At 44.8% G+C, this 20,668-nt stretch overlaps 2 protein-coding genes across 8 annotated transcripts in view; one reads left to right on the forward strand and one right to left on the reverse strand.

Annotated features, from left to right (window-relative positions):
- Positions 1-5,031, reverse strand: part of ZBTB37 (zinc finger and BTB domain containing 37) — a 51,866-nt gene extending 46,835 nt beyond the window's left edge. Inside the window, exon 1 of the mRNA XM_051794272.1 lies at positions 4,188-5,031. The gene's annotated coding sequence lies outside the window, so the exon portion shown is untranslated. The remainder of the gene's footprint in view (positions 1-4,187) is intronic.
- Positions 1-20,668, forward strand: part of DHX9 (DExH-box helicase 9) — a 36,462-nt gene that overhangs the window by 6,668 nt on the left and 9,126 nt on the right. For 2 of the 7 annotated variants that reach the window (XM_051793713.1, XM_051793668.1), the window contains 19 exons: positions 139-178; positions 5,061-5,201; positions 6,557-6,671; positions 6,895-6,998; positions 7,379-7,524; positions 10,718-10,764; positions 11,154-11,287; positions 11,911-12,000; positions 12,096-12,257; positions 13,563-13,640; positions 13,959-14,150; positions 14,787-14,928; positions 15,415-15,497; positions 16,574-16,730; positions 16,888-16,988; positions 17,581-17,794; positions 17,988-18,082; positions 18,227-18,300; positions 18,937-19,089. In XM_051793713.1, the coding sequence (XP_051649673.1) occupies positions 139-178; positions 5,061-5,201; positions 6,557-6,671; positions 6,895-6,998; positions 7,379-7,524; positions 10,718-10,764; positions 11,154-11,287; positions 11,911-12,000; positions 12,096-12,257; positions 13,563-13,640; positions 13,959-14,150; positions 14,787-14,928; positions 15,415-15,497; positions 16,574-16,730; positions 16,888-16,988; positions 17,581-17,794; positions 17,988-18,082; positions 18,227-18,300; positions 18,937-19,089 (2,268 nt within the window). Of the gene's footprint in view, positions 1-138; positions 179-544; positions 1,214-1,251; positions 1,762-2,815; positions 3,031-3,621; positions 3,870-5,060; positions 5,202-6,556; positions 6,676-6,894; positions 6,999-7,378; positions 7,525-10,717; positions 10,765-11,153; positions 11,288-11,910; positions 12,001-12,095; positions 12,258-13,562; positions 13,641-13,958; positions 14,151-14,786; positions 14,929-15,414; positions 15,498-16,573; positions 16,731-16,887; positions 16,989-17,580; positions 17,795-17,987; positions 18,083-18,226; positions 18,301-18,936; positions 19,090-20,668 lie in introns of those variants that run through there. The other 5 variants (XM_051793659.1, XM_051793679.1, XM_051793694.1 and 2 more) reach the window with 5 other exon arrangements.

The following is a 20,668-nucleotide window of genomic DNA, read 5'->3' on the forward strand; positions in this document are numbered from 1 at the left end:
CATAGACTGGCCCAGTGGCCAAGGGCTTTTCTCAAAGCTGGGCTACAGTTGTATAAAATATAGATATCATAATATCTCTAGATGCTTTTACACCTTCAAACTTGAAGGTGTTAATAAACTACTGTTGGTCTTTTCTAGTTTCTCACTGGGGAGTTTCTCAACTTTGTCATCAAACTGGGTAAGTAAACTGGGTAATCACTGCCCGTTTCACTCGTTATGTCTAAAAATGTGGACTTGGTGCTCCTGAAACTCTCATGTTGCTGCACTCTTGGAACTTCCTTCCTGAAAGATTTCACAGTGAAAAACTGTTGCATCTGCTGTTTCCCAACTTAGCAGCAGCTGGAAGCTGGGCAAAGGGAGCTGACCAAGCATCCCTGACTGATTCCACTCTCCCTTCCTTCCTTCTGCTGTGAAATCTCACAGATTTAAAGCTAGGACTCTGTGATTTACCCTTTTTCTTACCCTGACTCTTTCTGTGGGTTGTTTTTTTGTTAGTTTTTTTTTTTCCTTCTGTCTCCAAGAGCTCATTTCTTTATTTCTACAGTCATTTTTCTGAGATGGTGGTGCCCAAGGAAGAAAACAGCTCTGATACTTCTCTCTCCTGCCTTGCTGTAATTTAAGTGGAACTTTGTTGAAGGCTGTACAAGGCCAAAACATTTTAAAATTGAATGATTTTTAGAAACAAAATCAAGATTAAATACAAAAAGCAATTAAAACCAACCAAGTCAGAGTCGTGTAGGGAGACTGAATCAGACATGAAATGTTCAAATTAAATTAAATCAGATACTTAATGAAAAGAAGTGTTCCCTGTGGGTTTGCTGGGATATGCAAACCCTGCTTAATGTAGCTGAGCTTTAGTGCTTGATTTTATTTCTTGGGTTCAAAGTCAGAGGAATTGCATTATTTTTTAGCCTTATAGATAAGGAGGCAAATACTGAATTTCCAGAGCTATGGACAAGGAGCAGGATGTTACTACTCCCAGGGTTTGCCTTTGCAAGAATCTGCACTGGGGTTGCCTATATATAAATAAATGTAGTAAGCAGGTGTAATTTTTACTGTAATGCCTTTCCTGTCTGCAAGCACAGCTCCCTCTTCTTAGTTACGCCGTTCTTGCTTCCAAGAAATACTTGAAGCCTGGTTGATGCTGGATTACCCAGGAAATCCATGCTGCTGCTTTTTTTGGCACCTTTATCAAGGCTGCTTTAAGCAAGGTGGTCTGCAAATGTCCTGATTTTGCTTTTGTCTGCCCAGGTTTTGGTGTTGCACAGACTAAAGCTGTAATGACTTTTGTTTCTGGCATTCCCATGGGACCTCCACGGCTTCCGCTCCTTGGTGCCTCTGAGGAGTTCATTGCCAAGGCCAAAGCCAAGCTGGACAGCATTGTGTGGCCTGATGGTAACTGATCACACAGAATCTGGGAATCACTGAGGTTGGAAAAGACCTCTAAAATCTAGTCCAACCATTAACCTGACACTCCTGGATCCAACCCTGAGCCACATCCCCAAGTGCCACATCTACGATGCTGTTCACTTCCACGTGGATCTGGAGGTTCCTTTGCTGGGATTCTCTGCCATGTGGCACATTCCCCACATGCTGGGCTGGTATTTCTTTCAGGGAATTGGCAAAGTGCCCAAGTGCCTTCCTGCTGGGGCTGGCTTTGGTGGGGCACATGTGGCCCAACACTTTACACTGCTTCTCTGGAGCTCTGCACATTCCAGGTCTAGCTGGTACCTTTTATTAAAAAAATAGCAAATTTTCCCCTGTTGGAGGGGCTGACTCCTTTTGCCTAGAAAGGAGGAAGATCTGGCTCCACCCTCCCTCCAGGTGGATGATGTTTTGTCTTCTCCATGAGCACTACACTGTGTTTAAACAACAGTATGGCACCGTCAGATTGCTCAGACTGGTATCTGTTTGTCAGAGTCACTGGGATACTGTCTGTGCATGTAAAATCCTGCTTTTGTCTGATCTCTTTGTGTTCATACACCTTAATGCAAAATTAAAAAAACATCCCTTTTGCAATAGCAAGCTTTGGCTTTCTAATAAGCAGCTATTTCTCCATTTGTTTTCTTTAATGTCAGGAACAAAGCCACGACTGAGCTGTGCATCTCTATATCCCAGTGCAGAATGCTGTCTGGCAGGTTAGGAAGTCAGAGAATCACAGAATCACAGAATGGTTTGGGTGGGAAGGGACCATAAAGCCCATCCAGTCCCACCCTCTGCCATGGGCAGGGACACCTTCCACTGTCCTTCCACCAAGCCCTGTCCAACCTGGCCTTGGACACTTGCAGGGATCCAGGGGCAGCCACAGCTTCTCTGGGCAACCTGTGCCAGGGCCTCCCCACCCTCACAGGGAACAATTCCTTCCCAATATCCCATCTAACCCTGACCTGTGGCAGTGGGAAGCCATTCCCTGTGTTCTGTCCCTCCATCCCTTGTCCCACGTCCCTCTCCAGCTCTCCTGGAGCCCCTTTAGGCCCTGGAAGGGGCTCTAAAGTCTCCCTGGAGCCTTCTCTTCTCCAGGTGAATTCCCCCAGCATTCCCAGCCTGGTTCCAGAGCAGAGGGGCTCCAGGCCTCGGAGCATCTCCATGGAATCACAGGGAATCCCAGAACTGTTAGGGTTGGAAGGGACTTCTGGAGATCACCCAGTCCAACCCCCCTGCCAGGGCAGGGTCACCTGGATCAGGTGGGTTTGGGATGTCTCCAGCGAGGGACACTTCTGGCGCTCCCCGGGCGCTGTTCCCGGCTCTGCCCCTCACGGACAGCCGTTCCCCGCTGAGGGGCGGGGCTGTGCCCGCCCCGCCGGGCCCTTCCCGGCCGCCGTCCCGCCGGGCCCGCGCAGGCGCTGCCGCTGTGGGCGGTGCTGCCCCGGAGCCTCAGGGAGCCCCCCGGACCCTCAGGGAGGCCCGGCCCACCCGGCCATGGGGGACGTGAAGAACTACCTGTACGCCTGGTGCGGCAGGCGGAGGGTCATGCCGGCCTACGAGATCCGCGCCGCCGGCGGCCGCGGCCGCCAGACCTTCCTGTGCGAGGTGCGGGCCTGCCCCGCCGGGTTCGGGCCACAGGGGCTGTGCAGGGGCCCTGAGGGGGCTCTGTGGTCCTGCCGGGGATGTATGGTCCGTGACGGGCATCTGGGGGCTCCGAGCTGGTCTGGTGTCCTTCCGAGGGTCTGGGAGGCCCCGCCGGGGGTCTGGGGTCCCTGCCTGTGTCCTGGGGGTGTTGTCGGGGGCTTGGGGGCCGTGCCGGGGGTCTGGGCTCGCTGCCGGGAAGGACCTGGAGCTGTGCCGGGGCTCTGGGGATGTTGCCGGGGGGCAGGTGACAGGGGACTCTGCCGAGGGTCTGGGGGCCGTGACGGGGGTCTGGGCTCTGCCAGGGGGATGTGGGGGCTCTGCCGGGGAACCCGGGGCCCTGCTGGGGTCTGGAGTCTGTGACAGGGACCTGGGGACCCTGCCGGTGCAGGCTTGGGGCTTTGCCAGAGCGAACCTGGGGCCAGAGCAGGGGGCCTGGGGTCGCTGCTGGGGATCTGGGGGGCTCTGCCAGGGTGGTCGGGGGTCCTGCCCGGCCCGGAGGGGGTTCGCTGGGAGCCGAGGGCTCAGGGAGGGTTCACAGTCCCGGCTTTGTGTGCATGGTGTGAAGGGAGGGGCAGGAGGGAAGCAGCCGGAAGGATGCTGCTACAGGGAAAAGGAATCGGTTTTCTTAAGGGTGTGGTCCTTCTTGCACTTAAAATAGCTGTGTGTCACCTTTGCAGAGAAGTTTGGCCTGCGGTTGAACTTGAGATGAAACGTATCAAAGAATTCCCGCTGGAGTGGCTCCTAGGCTAGGCTGTAACAGTACTCTGCTCCTGGCTCCGGATAGTGTGGATGTGGGAGCTGTGAGTTCAGGCTGGCTCTGAGGAGGAGCTGGCAGTGAGTGTGCAGGATGGGTCAGTTTCTGAGCTGGGCCGTGGATTTGCACTAAACACCTTGAATTTGTCATTTTACCCTTCCTTCCTGTTTGTCTTCCCTGTCAATAGCAAAACTGAGAAGCACAGTGATATTAAAACAGTTTTCAAGGTGCTTTAACTGAGATTGAGCATTACTCAGGTGGAGTGGGTTTATGTGCAGTTAGATTAACAGAATCCCAGAATGGTTTAGGTGGGAAGGGACCATAAAGCCCATCCAGTTCCACCCCCTGCCATGGGCAGGGACACCTTCCACTAGCCCAGGTTGCTCCAAGCCCCGTCCAACCTGGCCTTGGACACTTGCAGGGATCCAGGGGCAGCCACAGCTTCTCTGGGCAACCTGTGCCAGGGCCTCCCCACCCTCACAGGGAACAATTCCTTCCCAATATCCCAGCTAAACCTACTCGCTGTCAGTTTAAATCCATTCCCTCTTGCCTGTCTCTCCATGCTCTTGTGAAAACTAATATATAGAAACTAATATATATATTCTATATTATACAATATATGTATATTCTTGTTCTGGTTTTTGTATGTTGATGCCCTGTGAGCATCCATGGAAACTTAACAGGTAAAAGGATCAGTCTCATGAAAACATTCTTTCTTGCTGATTTCCACAGTCTGGCTGTGAATCCAGTGCAGTTATTGGTTGGTTGGAGGTATCATTGTCCAGGACATAGAATTGCTGCTCTAAAGTAAAAAAATCACAAATTAATCACATGTTTTTATCTGCAAGAATGTGAAGCTAAGCTTGAGGGAACACTGGCTCACTCCTGTCCTAGTTGTCCAAGGGTTTGGGATTATGGTTGAAGAAGGTGATCCTGGGCAGTTTGCTGCTGTGTGTTGCCAGGGTCCCTTCCTACATTGATTCGTCTTCTTTCACAAGGTTTTGGGAAGCACTTGTGCTCTGAGAATGGAGGTTTTCAGAATGTGAGAGTCTCTTTAGTAGGCACAAAGAATACAGTCAAACCCTGCAGAAATATATGGCTATGTCCAGTGATACATAACAACACTTAGCGACATTATTTCTGCTGTATTTATGAGCAAGCAGACTTTGGTGTTTCAGCCAGTGCTGCTGGTTTGCAGGCCCCTCTCACCCACCCAGCTGTGTGTTGTTCCCTTCAGGTCCGAGTGGAAGGGTTCAACTACGTGGGCATGGGCAACTCCACCAACAAGAAGGACGCGCAGAGCAACGCTGCCCGAGACTTCATCAACTACCTGGTGCGGGTGAACGAGATGAAGAAGGATGAAGTCCCTGCTTTTGGAGTAAGCTGCTCTTTCTCCTTGCCAAAGCCTGACCTTTCTTGGCAGTGGGATGCTCCCAGTTGTGTTTCACTCAGGAGTTCAGTCCCCTGTACAATGATGAGGATTGAGTGTGAGAGACTTGTGCTTGCAGTGCTGGAAAACTGGGATACATGCAGAATATCAGGGTAGAAAAGATCCTTAAGACCATCGAGTCCAACTGAATGTTGTGGGATGATCTGGTCCATACATCTGCGTGTTAAGCTGCAAAGCTGATGAGGCTGGAAAGAACTCAGAGTCCCTGTGAGGTGCAGCCTGACTTTAAAAGTGCTGAGTACTCACACCTGACACTGGGAATTGTTTTAGATACGTATTATAATATATATGTATGTATATATATATATATATGTATGTATATGTCGCTGGGTATCCGTCGAAGGGTCCGGGTCCAAGGGGGGAAGAAGACACACAACACACACGAGGATGATGAGACAAAGAGATGTCTGCCTGCTCAAGGCAGCAGGCAGCTTTTTTATTCAGTTCTCCCACCTCTACTTTCCCATACGCAACACAAACATATTCTTACAACAACATCCAGGAATGCAACACCTGCACTTAGCCACACAGCTCAAGGCTGTGTCCATGGGAACTATCTAATAGCTCCACTGCTCTCATGGGAAATGGCCCAACACTCTGCAACACTCCAAATCCTTCAAACTTCATTTGTGGGGCTGTGACTTCACCCCACATGTATATATATTATAATATATATATATGCACAATCCTGTGTACTTAAAAAAAAATAAAAAAAAAATAATAATCACAAATACCTCAAACCAGATATTGAAAATTTGGCATTTTTTAAATCATAACTGCTTGCAGCCACAGCTCCTCAGGTATGTGACAGGATCTCTGCTTTTTATGATGTTGTATGAACCATCAGCAGTGACTAGCACATAAAGGCTGAGGAGGAGGGTAACTCTGTCATTGCAACAATTTTAGAGAAAAAAATAAAGTAAATAAAGTATGAAGTTATGTGTTATCTGTTGGGAAGGAAGAGAGTAATTCTGTTTTCTCAACTTTCTTGCCTCTTTAGCCCGGGTGAAACCCAGAGTGGGAACAGAACTGATATTTAGGTTTTGATGTGCTAGTTAGTTCACGGCAATTCAGTGTTCAAACACCCATAGTTGCGTTCCTTTCAGTTTTTAAAGGGTGTTACTATTGAGGTTGCTACTGGGTAGTAACTATTGCATATTTACTGGGGATAACTATTGTGTAATGTTGCCTGAGCTCTTTAAACTGCCTGACCAGTTTTGAGCTGAACAATAAAACTTATTCTGTTCCAGTGTGGTGAGGTTTTCCTTCCTTCCCTTCTCTAGCCAGCCCCAGGTGACACCCCCGATGGAGCACAGGAAGCAGCTAGAGATGTCACTGGTTCCAGTTCAGCTCTGGGAGGACCCCTTCCTCCACATTTGCTTTTAAAAGGTGAAGTAGGTAAGGCTGAAAACTGTAATTTGTGTGTATTTGGATGTATTTGGGTGGTGATTTTTCTCCCAAATACTCTGCAGACAAGAGACATAGTTTTGGGACAGAGGTGTGAATGACTGTGAGATCTGAGGGACTGGTCATGGCCTATGAGATTGCCAGAAATGCCTCTCCATTGCTGAGAATATGTTTTGGGGGGGTTATTTTATTTTTGGTTTTGTCCACGTGATAGGCAATGGCCCAGGTGCAGCACCTGGAAACTGTGGAGCTCAGTGGGATCGGGGTGCGAATTTGCAAGATTATTATTCAAGGAAAGAGGAGCAAGAAGGTCAGGAGGTAAGTCGTACTATGGAATTCTCCTTTAATTCTTAACAGGTATCTATTTCACCCCCTTTAATTTGTTATTTGCATTTGTAATCAAACTTGGAGTTTTCATTTGATATTTTACTGTTGATTTTAGCTTAAGCTGCAGATTTACTCACTGGCTTTTAACAAAGGTAATTTGCTTAAGCTAGGAACAAAATAAATCACTCTGGATACTGTGAACATCCAAGTGTTTGTACAGACATTTTGTTGTGAAAATAAGGAATTACTGAGGACTCTCTAGCATTTTCTGTAATGCCTTAATTATTTTATAGAATCTGGGTGAGTTATTTGAAAGACTTGTTGTAAGAATGTTTAAAACTAGTAAATGATACTCTTCTTTTCCGTATTAGACCTCAGAGTCAGAAGTGGACTTAAATGCTGACCTTCATGGGGGTTGGACCTTGGAAAATGCCAAGGCACGTCTGAACCAGTTTTTCCAAAAGGAGAAGATCCAGGAAGAATATAAATACACTGAAATGGGACCTGATCACAACAGGTTTGGTAGTATTAATCACTGTCTGTGTACAAAGGGTTTGGTGACAGTGGCTGTTCACACTTATTTTTAGTGCTCCACAGTGGTCTTAGCCAGGACCAGCAACATCCCTAAATTTGCTTATGTAGAAATGTGCTTTAAGGACATTTTATTTCTCTTTGTATTACAGTTAACGTTTTTGACACTGGAATCTTCTACTGGAAAAATTAGTTTGACAGAATCTTCCCAAAGGAGTTTTGAGGGTTTCACTTGAGACCAGCTGGATATTACTCTTTCTTGACTTTCAGCCCATTCCATCAGAGAATTTGCATGTGTTTCCCCAAATGGAAATAACTCATAGCAGATTGTGCATAAAGAATTGATGTTTTTTATTTCTTTACCCCTGGAAACAGTCTCTACAAATCATTAAAACTTCAGGACATTGTATTTCTGGTGAAATATGGTGATGCTTTGTGGTCAGAAACAATGGCACGCTGCTGCTGCTGGATTCTCCTGGCTGGGTCCGAGGTTGGGTTTTTTGCATTGTATAAACTTGTGTTCTATGAGAGTTGATGTTTTTAGAAAGACAAGAGAATTTTCTTATTACAGCCTTTCGTGAGAGTCTCACTTGCAGGACTTCTGGTATTCTTTTGTTGAGACTTACAAGCATTTAGAATATCTAAAATGTTTGTATCAGTGCAGAAAGCTGTAAATTCTCATTTAAAACTTGTCTTCAAGTCACTTCATCTCCATTTATGTCTCTCGGGCAAGGCCGTGTCTTTCCCTTAAATGTGAGTGACAAAAAAAGTTAGTTTGTGCAGTGCTAGGAATTTAAAATATGCTTGTTGTAGGCTTAGTTTCTGAGCATTTCTTTTCTCCTGTAGTTAGGGAATTTTTGTGCAGCTCGTTTTGTTGCACGTTGTGCAGGTAAAGGCATGAAAGCCCATGTATTTTAATGTAGATAGTCTGGAGCAGAATGAGATGACTACAGATGACAGTATGTTTCTCAGCCTGGCTCTTGTTCTTCCAGAGGGCATTTCAGAGTTTCCTGTTTACTGTTTATCCAGGGAAGGTTGTGTGAGTTTCCCTGGATGGAATGGCAGAAGGGGGAATTCACTACCTGCTGTAACATCTAATTAACAATCCTAATGTGTTCTAGGGCTTTTTAAGAGAGAGCAAACTGTTGGAGTCAATCCTTTTGGGTGTGTGCAACAGGAGGGGGATAACTTCAGATGTTTCGGAGTTTTGAGGACGGTTATATAGCTTAGGTAGGAGTTTTTTTAAAGAAATACCAGTTGCCATGCATCCTACCAGTCCATTTTTGGGCTTTTTGAGTAATGATCAGAGATATTAATTATAAAAGAATTATAACAGATCTGTCAGCCTTGCTTTCAGACATTTGTGGTCAGTTAATCACATTCATGGTCTAAGAACTTAGTAATAACTGGGAAATTTGGATTCAGAAACTTTAATAATGTCAGGAGGGTATGTGTTGTAAATCTAAACATGGTTCTCCTAAAACACAAAGCAAGAACTCAACATTAAGGGGTGGGATGTGGCTCCTCCATGTTGGGATTCCATCAGAAGCATGGGATGCCTTCGCCTCCTCCTGTTCCTGCTGGAGAGCGACACCACAGATCTGTGCACGCTCACACGGCTGGACTAGGGAATCATGTGGGACTCTGCTGCAAACTGATTTCTGGTGTTGCTGTTCTCCCCTCAGGTGGAGGAGAATGAGATTGAATGCTGACTGTAGGCCTGGCTGAGAAACATACTGTCATCCGTGTCTTAGGTGGCTGTTGTGTCCCTGAGAGCCAGTGGCCTTCGACCCCTGAAGCCACTGTGCCTGAAGGTCAGTTCGCTGGTAGCACAGGAAGGAGCTCTAACCTGAAATTTAAATCACTCACTTAACCTTTCTTATTGTTTGTTTGCAGCAAGAAATGAAGGACACGGGTGCAAGGCTCTGCCTGCAGCTGGGCAAGTGTCAAGGCCTAGTTTCCAAAGAGGATCTCAGTCCAATAAAGCCCAGTTCCATGTCTTGAGTCACATTTGCCAGGTTAAATCCTGTCTTACAAGAATTTGGCTTTAATTTTTCATCTGGCAAACACAGGCTTAGGTCTGGGGTTCTTAAAAACACGAATCTGGTTTCCATCCTCCTCTGTTGAAGATTATGTTTTTCTTTAAGCCTAAATTTTTTACTCAGAGACTGGTGAGGCCCTGGCACAGGTTGCCCAGAGAAGCTATGGCTGCCCCATCCTTAGAAGTGTCCAAGGCCAGGTTGGACGGGGCTTGGAGCAACCTGGGCTAGTGGAAGGTGTCCCTGCCCATGGCAGGGGGTGGGATGGGATGAGCTTTAATGTCTCATCCCACCCAAACTATTCCATGATCCTATGATTCTGTGATCAGTATACCAGTTGACCTTTAAACAAACTGGTCCCATGCCCACTAAGCAAACTATTAGGTTTGCTATGCAGTGTTACCTTGAGGAACTCTGTTACTCGAGTAACAGGTTGCTCAGTAAGTTGCTCAGTAACAAGTTGCTCTGCTGTTCCCAGATTATGGCAATAAGGGAATGGAAATTCATGCAAATTCAAGTATTCTGTCTCCTCCTGTGCAGATAAGTTCAGTGGTCTGTGACTGAATGACCTGGTTTGGTTTTGGCTGTGCTCTGGGCTGGCCAATCATGTGGTAAAAAGCAGAGTAGCTGTATCAAATGGTGCATCTGAGTTGTGAAACACAGGTTACTAGTGAGTTACTAGTGTTATACTAGTATCTAATCACTAGTGTGATTAGCGATTAGATCTAATCTAATAATCGTGTGATTAGATCATCTAATCACTAATGTGGGATACAGTTAATGGTACAGTAGGGTGCACATTAATGTTACATTAATGTCCTACCTGCTTTATAATTGTTTCCTTAAACTTGGACAGGTCAGAACATATTTTCTATTAATAAGGCTTTAAATTTCAATGCTGAACAGCGGCATTTGCAGGATTCTTCTTATCAAATCGACTGGTTCTATTGATGGCAGGTGTGTTACAGACTAATTTGGGGTTAAAGGGACTAAAAGCAGTGATATTTTACCTTGGTCACTGATGAGTTGACAATTTCTAACTGAGGACAGAGGTGTCTTTGCCTAGAAATATTGGAAAGAGTGAATATGTTTGCAGTGTCAGCTACTGGTAATTGTACCTTTGTGTTGTTTCTCTTGCAGGAGCTTTAACGCAGAAATGACCATTTATGTGAAGCAGCTGGGCAGAAGTAAGTGTTCCTATTTTAAGGAAGTTTTAAACTTACCAAGAGGCAGGTGTTGGTATGGAGGAGTGTTTATGGGTACAGACTTTATCATAGTTACGTGTTGGAGCCACTTCCAGAGGTGAGGGATCCTCTGTGTGATGCTGCTGGATGGTATTGGATAATCATGCACACAGTGCGGGAAGACTTCATGGGACTTGTCAGTAAGCAACATCACACAGCCAGTGTGAGGCAGCTGCTGGAGGGGGCTGTTGGATTTTAGGTTGAAACTCTGGATTTATCAAGATTTGAAACTTCCCTGTGTGTACAATCAGAGAGTTTGTTTCAGAGTAGTATCTTCTGTGGAAGCTGTGTGACTGATGGGCTCCTGCAGCTCTGACTTCTGTGTGCCACAGGGATCTTCAGCCGCGAGCACGGGTCCAACAAAAAGCTGGCAGCACAGTCCTGTGCCCTCTCCCTGGTCAGGCAGCTCTACCACCTCGGGGTCATCGAGCCTTACTCTGGGCAAACAAAGAAGAAAGGGGAGTCGGTGAGTTTGGGAGGAGGGGCCGGAATTACTGCTTTCCTTTCATGACACAGAAGCACTGCCATAAACATGAGTGAGTTAGAGTCTGCTCTCCATATTTTAACATCTTACAAGTTATTGATTTTGTTTCTTTAGTTTAGCAGCTGTTTCTGTTCTGTCCAGTGATTTGGATCAGAAATATAACTCCATGGGTATGCGAATGGAGCAGTAACTAATTTTAAATGAAAAAGTATTTGTAACAAACGCTTTTTTCAGTAAAATGTTTCTACAAGCTTAAGTATTTCTGTTTGAGGGCAGCTGTTTGGATTCATTCTCTGACACATGAGCGTTTGCTGAGTATTCAAATTTTTCTCTCTCTCTCTATATATATATACGCACACACCAAATAATATGTATTATTTAGGTGTTTGGTAGCAACTTTGAGAATGTGTTCCTCCGAAATGAAATTCGAATATTTAAAAATAATATAGATTCTTATTTGATGAAAAGTCACCAAAACATTTCAAGAATGTGAATTTTGAACTGATGATACTCTTTGGTCCTGTTTGATGGTTCAACCCACAGTTCTGGCTCCCACAGTCTGTCTTTTTGTGTATATTGACATGTAGTTTTTCAATATTTCCTAGCTGGAACCCTATGAGGTGTCACTGTCTCCTGACTTAGAAAATCAGCTGCAAAAGACTGTCCGGGAGCTGTCCCTGGAGATTGTGCCTTCGGTGAGTGTGTGGCTGAGATACTCCAGTGTGTAACATCACACCTGCTCGTTTAATGCATTCACCTGTCTTTGCCCTCTCTGCTTTTGGAATTATAGCCTGAAGATCCCAGTAATCCAGTTCTGATCAATGTCGGAAAGTTGGCCCAATTCAAGCCATCACAGAGACAAAGTCACACAGGAGTTGTTCCCTGGTCACCACCTCATTCCAACTGGAACCCTTGGACTGGCTGCAATATTGATGAGGGTCCTCTGGCAAATGTAAGGTTAACTTAAAAAATTGATTTGTTGATTGTTTTCCCTGTGCTTCCAGAACTTTTAAATGCTTTTCCCCCCAGGATTTAAAGTATAAGCTATTCCAAAGGAGAAAACAGTCCACTGATAAAATTTCTTCCCTTTTTGACCTGGAGGCAGGGAATTCTTTGTGTTTACTTTGTGTTTCACTAGGTATTGAGCAGCAGTGTCTTGAGTGTCCCAATTCTCTTCTTTGTTTCACTTTTTACTTCCCACTCTGCAGCCCATACAAAGCTTATAATTGAAATTACAAGGTAAGATCACGGACATGTCATTTATAACTCCTTAGCTTCTCTTTCCCATATTTCCATGCTAGGACTTTTTTCTGGGAGAAGAAACTGCTCCATGCCAAGTGTCATTACACAATCAGCCAAATTTCCTATATTTTGTCATTTCTAGTCCCATTCAGCACAGAACAAATGAAAAGCAACAATGTGGCATGGTAGAATGAGGGAGAAGGGGAAAATCACTGGGTTGTCAAATTCAGAGGGTAATTTGGTCTGGCTGGTATAACCTGGTAAGAAAAGACTCTCAGGGCAGGAACTTGAGTTTCCTACAACAGAGAATCAGAGTGTGTATGGCCAAACCAGTAATTTAATACTTTCTTTCACTCGATAAATGACATCAATTTAACATTGATCATTATGTATTGACTTTTAAAAAATACGGAGCTGATGTAGATTTGGGTGTTGTTTTAAACACATAAGCAGGATATGTGTGGACATTGCAAATTGAGCTGACTTCAAATCTCATCAGTGCTAGTTGTGGCGCACAAACTTATTTGCAGCAAAAGCAGTTTGCTCTTTGGTAACAAATTTGAGTTTCTTTGCAATTCTTTGGTAGTTGAAATACAGGAGTTGCCTGATGAATTTCCCTCTCTGTTCACTTCTCCGTTTTCAGCTGCTGTTCTGTGTGTGGTTTTGTGCTTACATTAGTTCATTCCTTACATTAAAAACTCCTGTCTGAATGATCATCTCATTGGCTTCCTGCTGACTAGAGTGTGTTTTTCAAGCAGTTAAAGTGTTTCAATTTAAGCAATTGTTCTTTTTCAGTGTTTTGGATCTTTTTGAGAAACTTCTTAGAGGATAAACATTTAATTTTAATATGCTGGAATGAATGACATTAAATAGCTCATCGATGTAACTGATTTCAGGGAGCTGTGTAGGAAATGATGACATTTGGGATGATTATGTTGGAGTGCCTGATTTGATATTGAAGTTAGAATGTAGATAAGGAGTCAAAAAGCCTCCAAACAATGTCTTGTACTTGCAGCTCACTCCAGAGCAAATAAGCATGGATCTGAAAAGTGATTTCATGTACCGTCTGGAGCAGGATCAGGAATTACAGAGGGTAAGTGTGCTTCCTGTGACATGCTGTGCTTGCACTAGTCTCTTTTTCTTCCAGAAGGGATTGAACATAATGTCTACAAAGTGTGTAAGGCTGGATTTCAACAGAAATACACGTTTTCAGAAGGACTGGATGTTCCACTGGGAGGGGTGTGGGGGAGTGTTGTGCTGTGTCAGGAAAAAATACAAACTGTTATCTGTTCTTCCGAAGTTTTTCCTTTGTATAAGGGAAAAGTGTAGAAAAGGGAGACAGGGTATGGGTGTGGAGCAGAACAGGTTGATTTTTGGAGATTTTGGGAATGTGCTGGGGTTTTTTTTCCAGATCCAAGAAGAGAGAGAGGCCTTACCTCTGAAGAATTTTGAGAGTGAAATTCTGGATACAGTCCGTCAGAACTCTGTTGTTGTCATCCGTGGTGCCACTGGTTGTGGCAAAACCACCCAAGTGCCCCAGTACATCCTGGATGAACACATCAGAACCGGCCGGGCTGCCGAGTGCAACATCGTGGTGACACAGGTGGGGATGTGTGAGCAGTGCACTTCTGGGGTGGGTATGAGAAATCACAGGTCAGTTAGGACAGAATCACAGGATGCTTTGGGTGGGAAGGGATCGTAAAGCTCATCTCATTCCAACCTCTGCCATGGGCCGGGACACCTTCCACTATCCCAGGTTGCTCCAAGCCCTGTCCAACCTGGCCTTAAATGATTGAAGGATGTGCTGAGGAACCTGATTATCATTGCAGGACGTCGTTCATAAAGGTTTCTCCTCAGTAATACAAGTAGGAGAAACCTCAGCACTATGTATGTCTTCATTTGGAGTCTTATTCTTTCACAGATCTTCAGTTTGGATAATCTGGCTTGTACCTTTCCCGGGTGAAATCTTTTCGTCAGGCTGAGGGGAAAAGATTTGGCAAATGCCAGCTGGTAGTTCCCATGTATCCTCATATCCCTGCTCTGTGATTTCATATGTAGAATTAATCATTTCAGAAGAAAAAAACATGTCGTTACACACACTGGTGTTTAATGATTACTCCGTGAAGAAATCTGAGGGCAGGACACCTGTAGCACTTCCGATTTATTTTCTTGCTTTCAGTGCTGTTGTGATAAAGTTCTGTAAGCTGATCATTAAGTCAGGGCCCCCTTTCCCCCCCAGCCGCGGCGGATCAGCACGGTGTCGGTGGCAGAGCGCGTGTCCTACGAGCGGGGAGAGGAGCCGGGGCAGAGCTGCGGGTACAGCGTGCGCTTCGAGTCCGTGCTGCCTCGGCCCCACGCCAGCATCATGTTCTGCACCGTGGGTCTGTACTGCTTTGCTACCTCTGCAGCTCATTCCTTATGGGTCCACACTCCGAGTTAGCAGCAAAAGCAGGGGTGTGGTTCGGTTAAAATTTGTAGGAAGCCTGTTTCAGGGATTGAAAAGGGTTTTTCTGGGTACAAGTTTACTGATGTGCTGTCGTGCAGAGAAAAATTAAGGCTGTTATTCAGAAGTCTGGTAATACAGGTCTGATAGCACACAGAAATTATCCCATGAAGAGGTAAAATTGCCATATAATTGTCCTTAAGAGGCAGAAGGGGAGGCAGCATTGGGTGGGAAGGGTGAAAGAGTCTTTCAGGTGGTAATGCTTCATGCCCTTGCTGTCACTTGTACAGATGAAGGCCTGGCAATTAGAGATGGGTTGGAAAAGGGGCTGGGCAGCCTGCACACTTCCTGGTTTTTAAACCAGGGGCTGAGAGGGGGAAGATTGCTCTGTTACAGGAACATTTACCTGATGTGGCTTTTTCAGGTGTTCTTCTGAGAAAGGTGGAGACTGGGATCCGTGGCATTAGCCATGTTATTGTTGATGAGATCCATGAGAGAGACATTAATGTGAGTGAGCTGCTGACTGCAGTCCTGATCTCTCTGTGCTACTGTTTAACTTGTGGATGTGTTTGTGTGTAGTAGCCAACGTGAGAGCAAACTGTGTCTTACTAAGGGACATATATGTCAGTTTTCCATCCTCAATAATGTTTTTAGAAGCTCTTAATTACTCCTTACCTGATTAGCAGAGCAAAGACTTATGCTTCCTTGCTGCCCTCTTTTTGCCTGTTAGCATCTCCAATGTCCTGGTCCCCTCTGGAGAACAGAACACCATGGCACAAGCACATCTTGTCCAAACAGGGGAGCACACTAAATTGCACTGTTACTCTGCATTTCTGTTCCTACTGACAGTGTTGTATTACTGGTGATATTTTACAGACCCTGCAGTAGAAGTAGGGGAGGGATTGAATGCTATTTAAGAAATGGGAAACATTTTCTGTCCCCTTGATTATTCTGTATCATTTTCAGCCTTGCCACAATGAGAGCGAGAGCAAGCACAAAGTTCTGACAGGATATTTAAGCTTGTTTGGACAGAATTTGGGGTCTCCTTTGGGTGGAATTGCAACGCACATTTTTCTCTTCATCAATTAATTTTATGTTAACGATGTAAAATACAAGTTTTGAAATTTTGACTGAGATAGGAATTATACCTTTGGAACAAAGGGCCTGCCTAACTGCATGGCAAAACTAAATAAATGTCATGTTTAAACAGAGCTATAAACTTCACATACACCTGCACATTTTTATTTATTTATGAACTGTAGCTACTTTATGTGTAAACCAAGTCTATAAAGACCTGAGGTTGTAATGTATTGTTAGGAAGGAAGCAGACTACTTTTAGACTACCTTCTTTATACTGGAAATCCTAAAATTTACTTACCCCAGGAATTGCAGTAATTTCAAAATAAAGCACTGACAACAGTTTCTGATTACAGAATGTTTTTATGCTACTTATTACTTCTCTTGTCCAGTAAAACTCCTGTTCAGTAGATGTGTATGTCTGTGTAGTTCCTTCTGGTCTCTTGGGAAGATATTGCTTTTTATGAGTAGCAAGTTAATGACTCTTTTATTCTCCTTGTGTGCAGACTGACTTCCTTTTGGTGGTGCTGAGGGATGTCATTCAGGCCTACCCTGAAATCAGGGTTGTCCTCATGTCTGCCACCATTGACACTAGTATGTTCTGTGAATACTTCTTCAACTGTCCCATCATCGAGGTCTACGGCAGAACCTTTCCTGTCCAAGGTAAACCACTGGTTGCACCTCCAGCAACTGCTTTACTTTTTCTTTTGTTCATACTCTGAAACATCCCAGTTACGTCAGGAGACTCTGGAGAGATGATGAGAAGAATTATTACACAGGTTTCTGGCAGTCAGTCCTGATCACCTGTCTGTCCTTGCAGATTATTTTCTGGAAGATTGTATTCAAATGACTCAGTTTGTTCCTCCACCAAAGGAGAAGAAGAAGAAAGAGAAGGATGAAGAAAGTGGTGAAGATGAGGACGTATGTTTGACCTTTTTCCATATGAAAAATTGAGCAAGTGCCAGTTTTAGGGCTCTAACTCAAGTGTAATTCATGTGGCATTGTTGAACTAAAACACTTGTAGCAGCTTTCCTATTTTTAATCTCTGAGATTGCTGTTAAATTCAGCAATACAACTTAGTTTTCCCATTGCCCTTCTAAACTGAAGAATTTCTTTTTCACTGAAGCCAAAGTTCTCGTGTTTTGTCAATCTACTTCTCTTTAAAACTAGAACTGAAATGGTTTTGAAAATGAAAAGATTGGTGACCTTGGAAGAAGAAACAGGGAAGCATGAGCTTGGTGATACCTTTTCAGGGTGAAAATTTAGATTCTTTCCCTTCTTTGCTTGCAGTTGATGTTGTCAGTGCTCTCATACATTGTCAAGAAACTGTCACTTCTATAGCTTTTAATTTGTAGATTTGAAACTTCTGTTTAGGCCAGTCATTTGAAATTTTTAAAAGATGGCCAGTTTTTCTTGAGAGACAACTACCCACATATCTCATTTTCCTGTGTGCCTGGCCAGCCACTCTCTATAGTCTGAGTGAATTAATTTATATGATTTTTTTTTTTGGTAGGCCAATTGCAACCTTATTTGCAGTGGTGAATATGGCCCAGAAACAAAGCACTCCATGGCTCAGCTGAACGAGAGAGAAACCTCTTTTGAGCTCATTGAGGCCCTGCTGATTTATATCAAGACTCTGAATGTCCCAGGAGCTGTCCTTGTTTTCTTACCTGGCTGGAATTTGATCTATACAATGCAGAAGCATCTAGAAATGAACCCACGCTTTGGTATAAGCAGCTGTTTTATTATATTTCATCTTTTTCAAAGGAAACTATTGGCTGTGCGAGGATGGGAGTTGGATGAGAGGCTTAGGGAGCTAATTTGTTGTGGAAGTGAATGAGCAGAAATTTTTATGTTGTGCAAAGAAGAAATGAGAGTCACATAACAGTAGTTACCAACCTTCTTGTATTCCTGTTGTAGGAGGCCACCAGTACAGGATTTTACCTCTGCATTCCCAAATTCCTCTGGAAGAACAACGTCGAGTGTTTGATCCCGTGCCTCCCGGAGTGACCAAAGTAAGGGAGCCTTCTCTGTGTGCAGCTCTGGGCTGTTGGGGAATGTATTGCTGAATTTTTTATTTAAGTTCTGTAGTTTATTTTCTGTTCATCCTCAGCTATTCCAGACCAATAACGTCACTTTGCAATTCCTGGTTTTTATAGGTTATTTTATCCACCAGCCTTGCCGAGACCAGCATTACCATCAACGACGTGGTCTTTGTTATTGACTCCTGCAAGTGAGTTCATGAAGCAGCTTTTTGTTTTGTAAATCCTACCCCTGGGAATGCAGAAAACGTTCTGGGAGCGCACAGAGGTGCCTTGTGTTCCCATGCTCCCAGAGCTGAGCGTGAGGACTCTAACTCAGGACAAATTAGCATTGTCTTCAGCCGGTCAGCACAGTGACACACCACGCTGGCATCTCAGTGGGCTGGGTTGGTCATGCTGGCACTATTCATGTGAGGTGTCAATGAGTCTCCACGCCAATTTGATGGATGCCATCTGCCAGATGAGTGTTACAAACCCTCAGTGTCTGTCTGATGGAAAAGAGGGAAGATTTTTGTAGTCTCCTACAGATCCTGCCTTGCTGGACATGTTCTCTGAGCAAAGTGCACCCGAGGAGCTCATGATTTTAAGATAATTTTAAGCTTTTGAGGCAGTTGTGAGAACATCTGTGTGTGGCTTGGGGCATTGCTTTTTAAAGAGTGATGCTTTAGCTTCCAGATCCATGCCTAACTAACCAAAGCTCAGCTACTCAGACAGGGTGGCTGGCTTCTTAAGCAATGTGACTTCAAGCAATAAAATAAGAACTGATTTGGCAGGACATAAGGTGAAGAGCTTCTGATCTTCAGTGGTTTTTCTTCCCCCTGGAACAGGCAAAAAGTGAAGCTGTTCACGGCTCACAACAACATGACAAACTATGCCACGGTCTGGGCATCCAAAACCAACCTGGAGCAGCGCAAAGGCAGAGCTGGGCGTGTGCGGGCCGGGTTCTGCTTCCACCTGTGCAGCAGAGCTCGCTTTGAGAGGTGAGGCCGTGCTCTGCAGGGACAAAATACCCCCAGACTGCTGTGTGCTGCTCTGGTCACACTGCAGAAATCACTGCAGAAGGCACAGAGAGATGGGTGATGTCAGCTCACACCGAAATATCGCAGTTCTTTGGCTAAAAAACGTACCTATTCGAAATGCTTTCACCCATAGTATGAGGTGGATAAGTAGCTGATGATTTTATCACTAAGAACTTTACTGCAACCTACAGAACCTCTCAGGGGAAAAATAATACTGCTTGGGAATTGAGGCAAGGCAGAAAAGAGCTTTGTAGTGAGGATGAGGCTCTAGTCTGCCTGCAAACATTGAGGGCACCTGGCCTCTCCACATAACAGTCAATTCTGTCATGGAAGTGGCAAAAAGCAGGGAAAGCAGATGTTGCTTTTCTCTGCATCCCCTTCCATGGCCAGGAAGCCACTTCATGCTCTGCTGGCACCTTCCCTGAGCTGAAACTTTTGACCTCTTCTCTCTGCCAAGCTGTTTCTCCGTTACTAGAGCCATGGAAATCTCTTTGCTGGTTGGAAAAGTCTACACAGCTGTTACACTCTATGTTTGATCTCCCTCATGAAAGTTCCAGTGCCCCTTTCTCTGGCTGTTAGAGCATAACTGTTTTGATGTTCAACTTTTTGTAACCTCTGAAAGCATCAGTTGATCAAAAGCTCTCCTTGAATTGCTCAAATTTATTTAGATCTGCTGTCGAGTACAGTGGAGTGATTTTAATTAACAATTTTTGACAGGGACCTGATTTTGGGCTACTGAAGTAATCATGGGACTTCATGATTTTAAAGTTACCTTCCTTGAAAGAATATAAACCCAAAATATACTAGTTCCATGGTGCCTTGGAAAGGGTTTGTGGACTTGTGAAGATAATCTTTTGAGAGATACCGTCTAAATCTGGTGCCAGCAGAACCTGGATATCTGTTCAAGGTGTTTGAAACCTTTTTTAGCTGCCTGTTGCTGAATGCAGTCATTCCCTGGACTTCATATTTCAACCAGCAAACTGAAGGATCACAAAGGATCACTATGCTAAAGACTTGAGAGCTCTGTGTGTTTCCATCAGGTCTTTTTTCCTGCCAAAAAATTACCTTTGGAAAACATCCAGCAGAAATACTTAATCTTTTTAGTGATCAGAAAAGTGTGTGCAGGAGGAGTGGGTGGTTTGGAGTTGATGGGACAGGTAGAGAAGTGCTTGTACAAAAGGGCTGCAAGCAGGTTGTCTCTCAGGAGTGGAAGAGGAGATGATGGTAAGGGATGTATAGGGCTGGACACAGCCATGCTGGGAGTGGGGCTCCAGCCATGCAGGCTCCGTGTGGTCAGCTCGTGGTAGAAGCCACAGCAGGCAGTGGGGATGTGAGGGCTACACCCTGTGTGCATTCCCAGTGCAGATTTAGCCCAGAGGAGAAGCATGGAATTTCCTAGTAGAAGGGCCCAGGCTCCAGGAGCACAGAGAGAGCCGTGGGTTGGCTCAGGGGCTTTGGAGGGCAGTAGTTTGTGCTGGTGCAATGACCCCTCGTGGTGATCAAAGCCTGTGCTCAGTGAAACGTACCCTTCTTTGTTCTC

Source organism: Manacus candei, unplaced genomic scaffold, assembly GCF_025592945.1.
Source record: "Manacus candei isolate 608988 ecotype Guabito, Panama unplaced genomic scaffold, ASM2559294v1 h1tg000005l, whole genome shotgun sequence".
In the NCBI taxonomy this organism is placed as follows: domain Eukaryota; kingdom Metazoa; phylum Chordata; class Aves; order Passeriformes; family Pipridae; genus Manacus; species Manacus candei.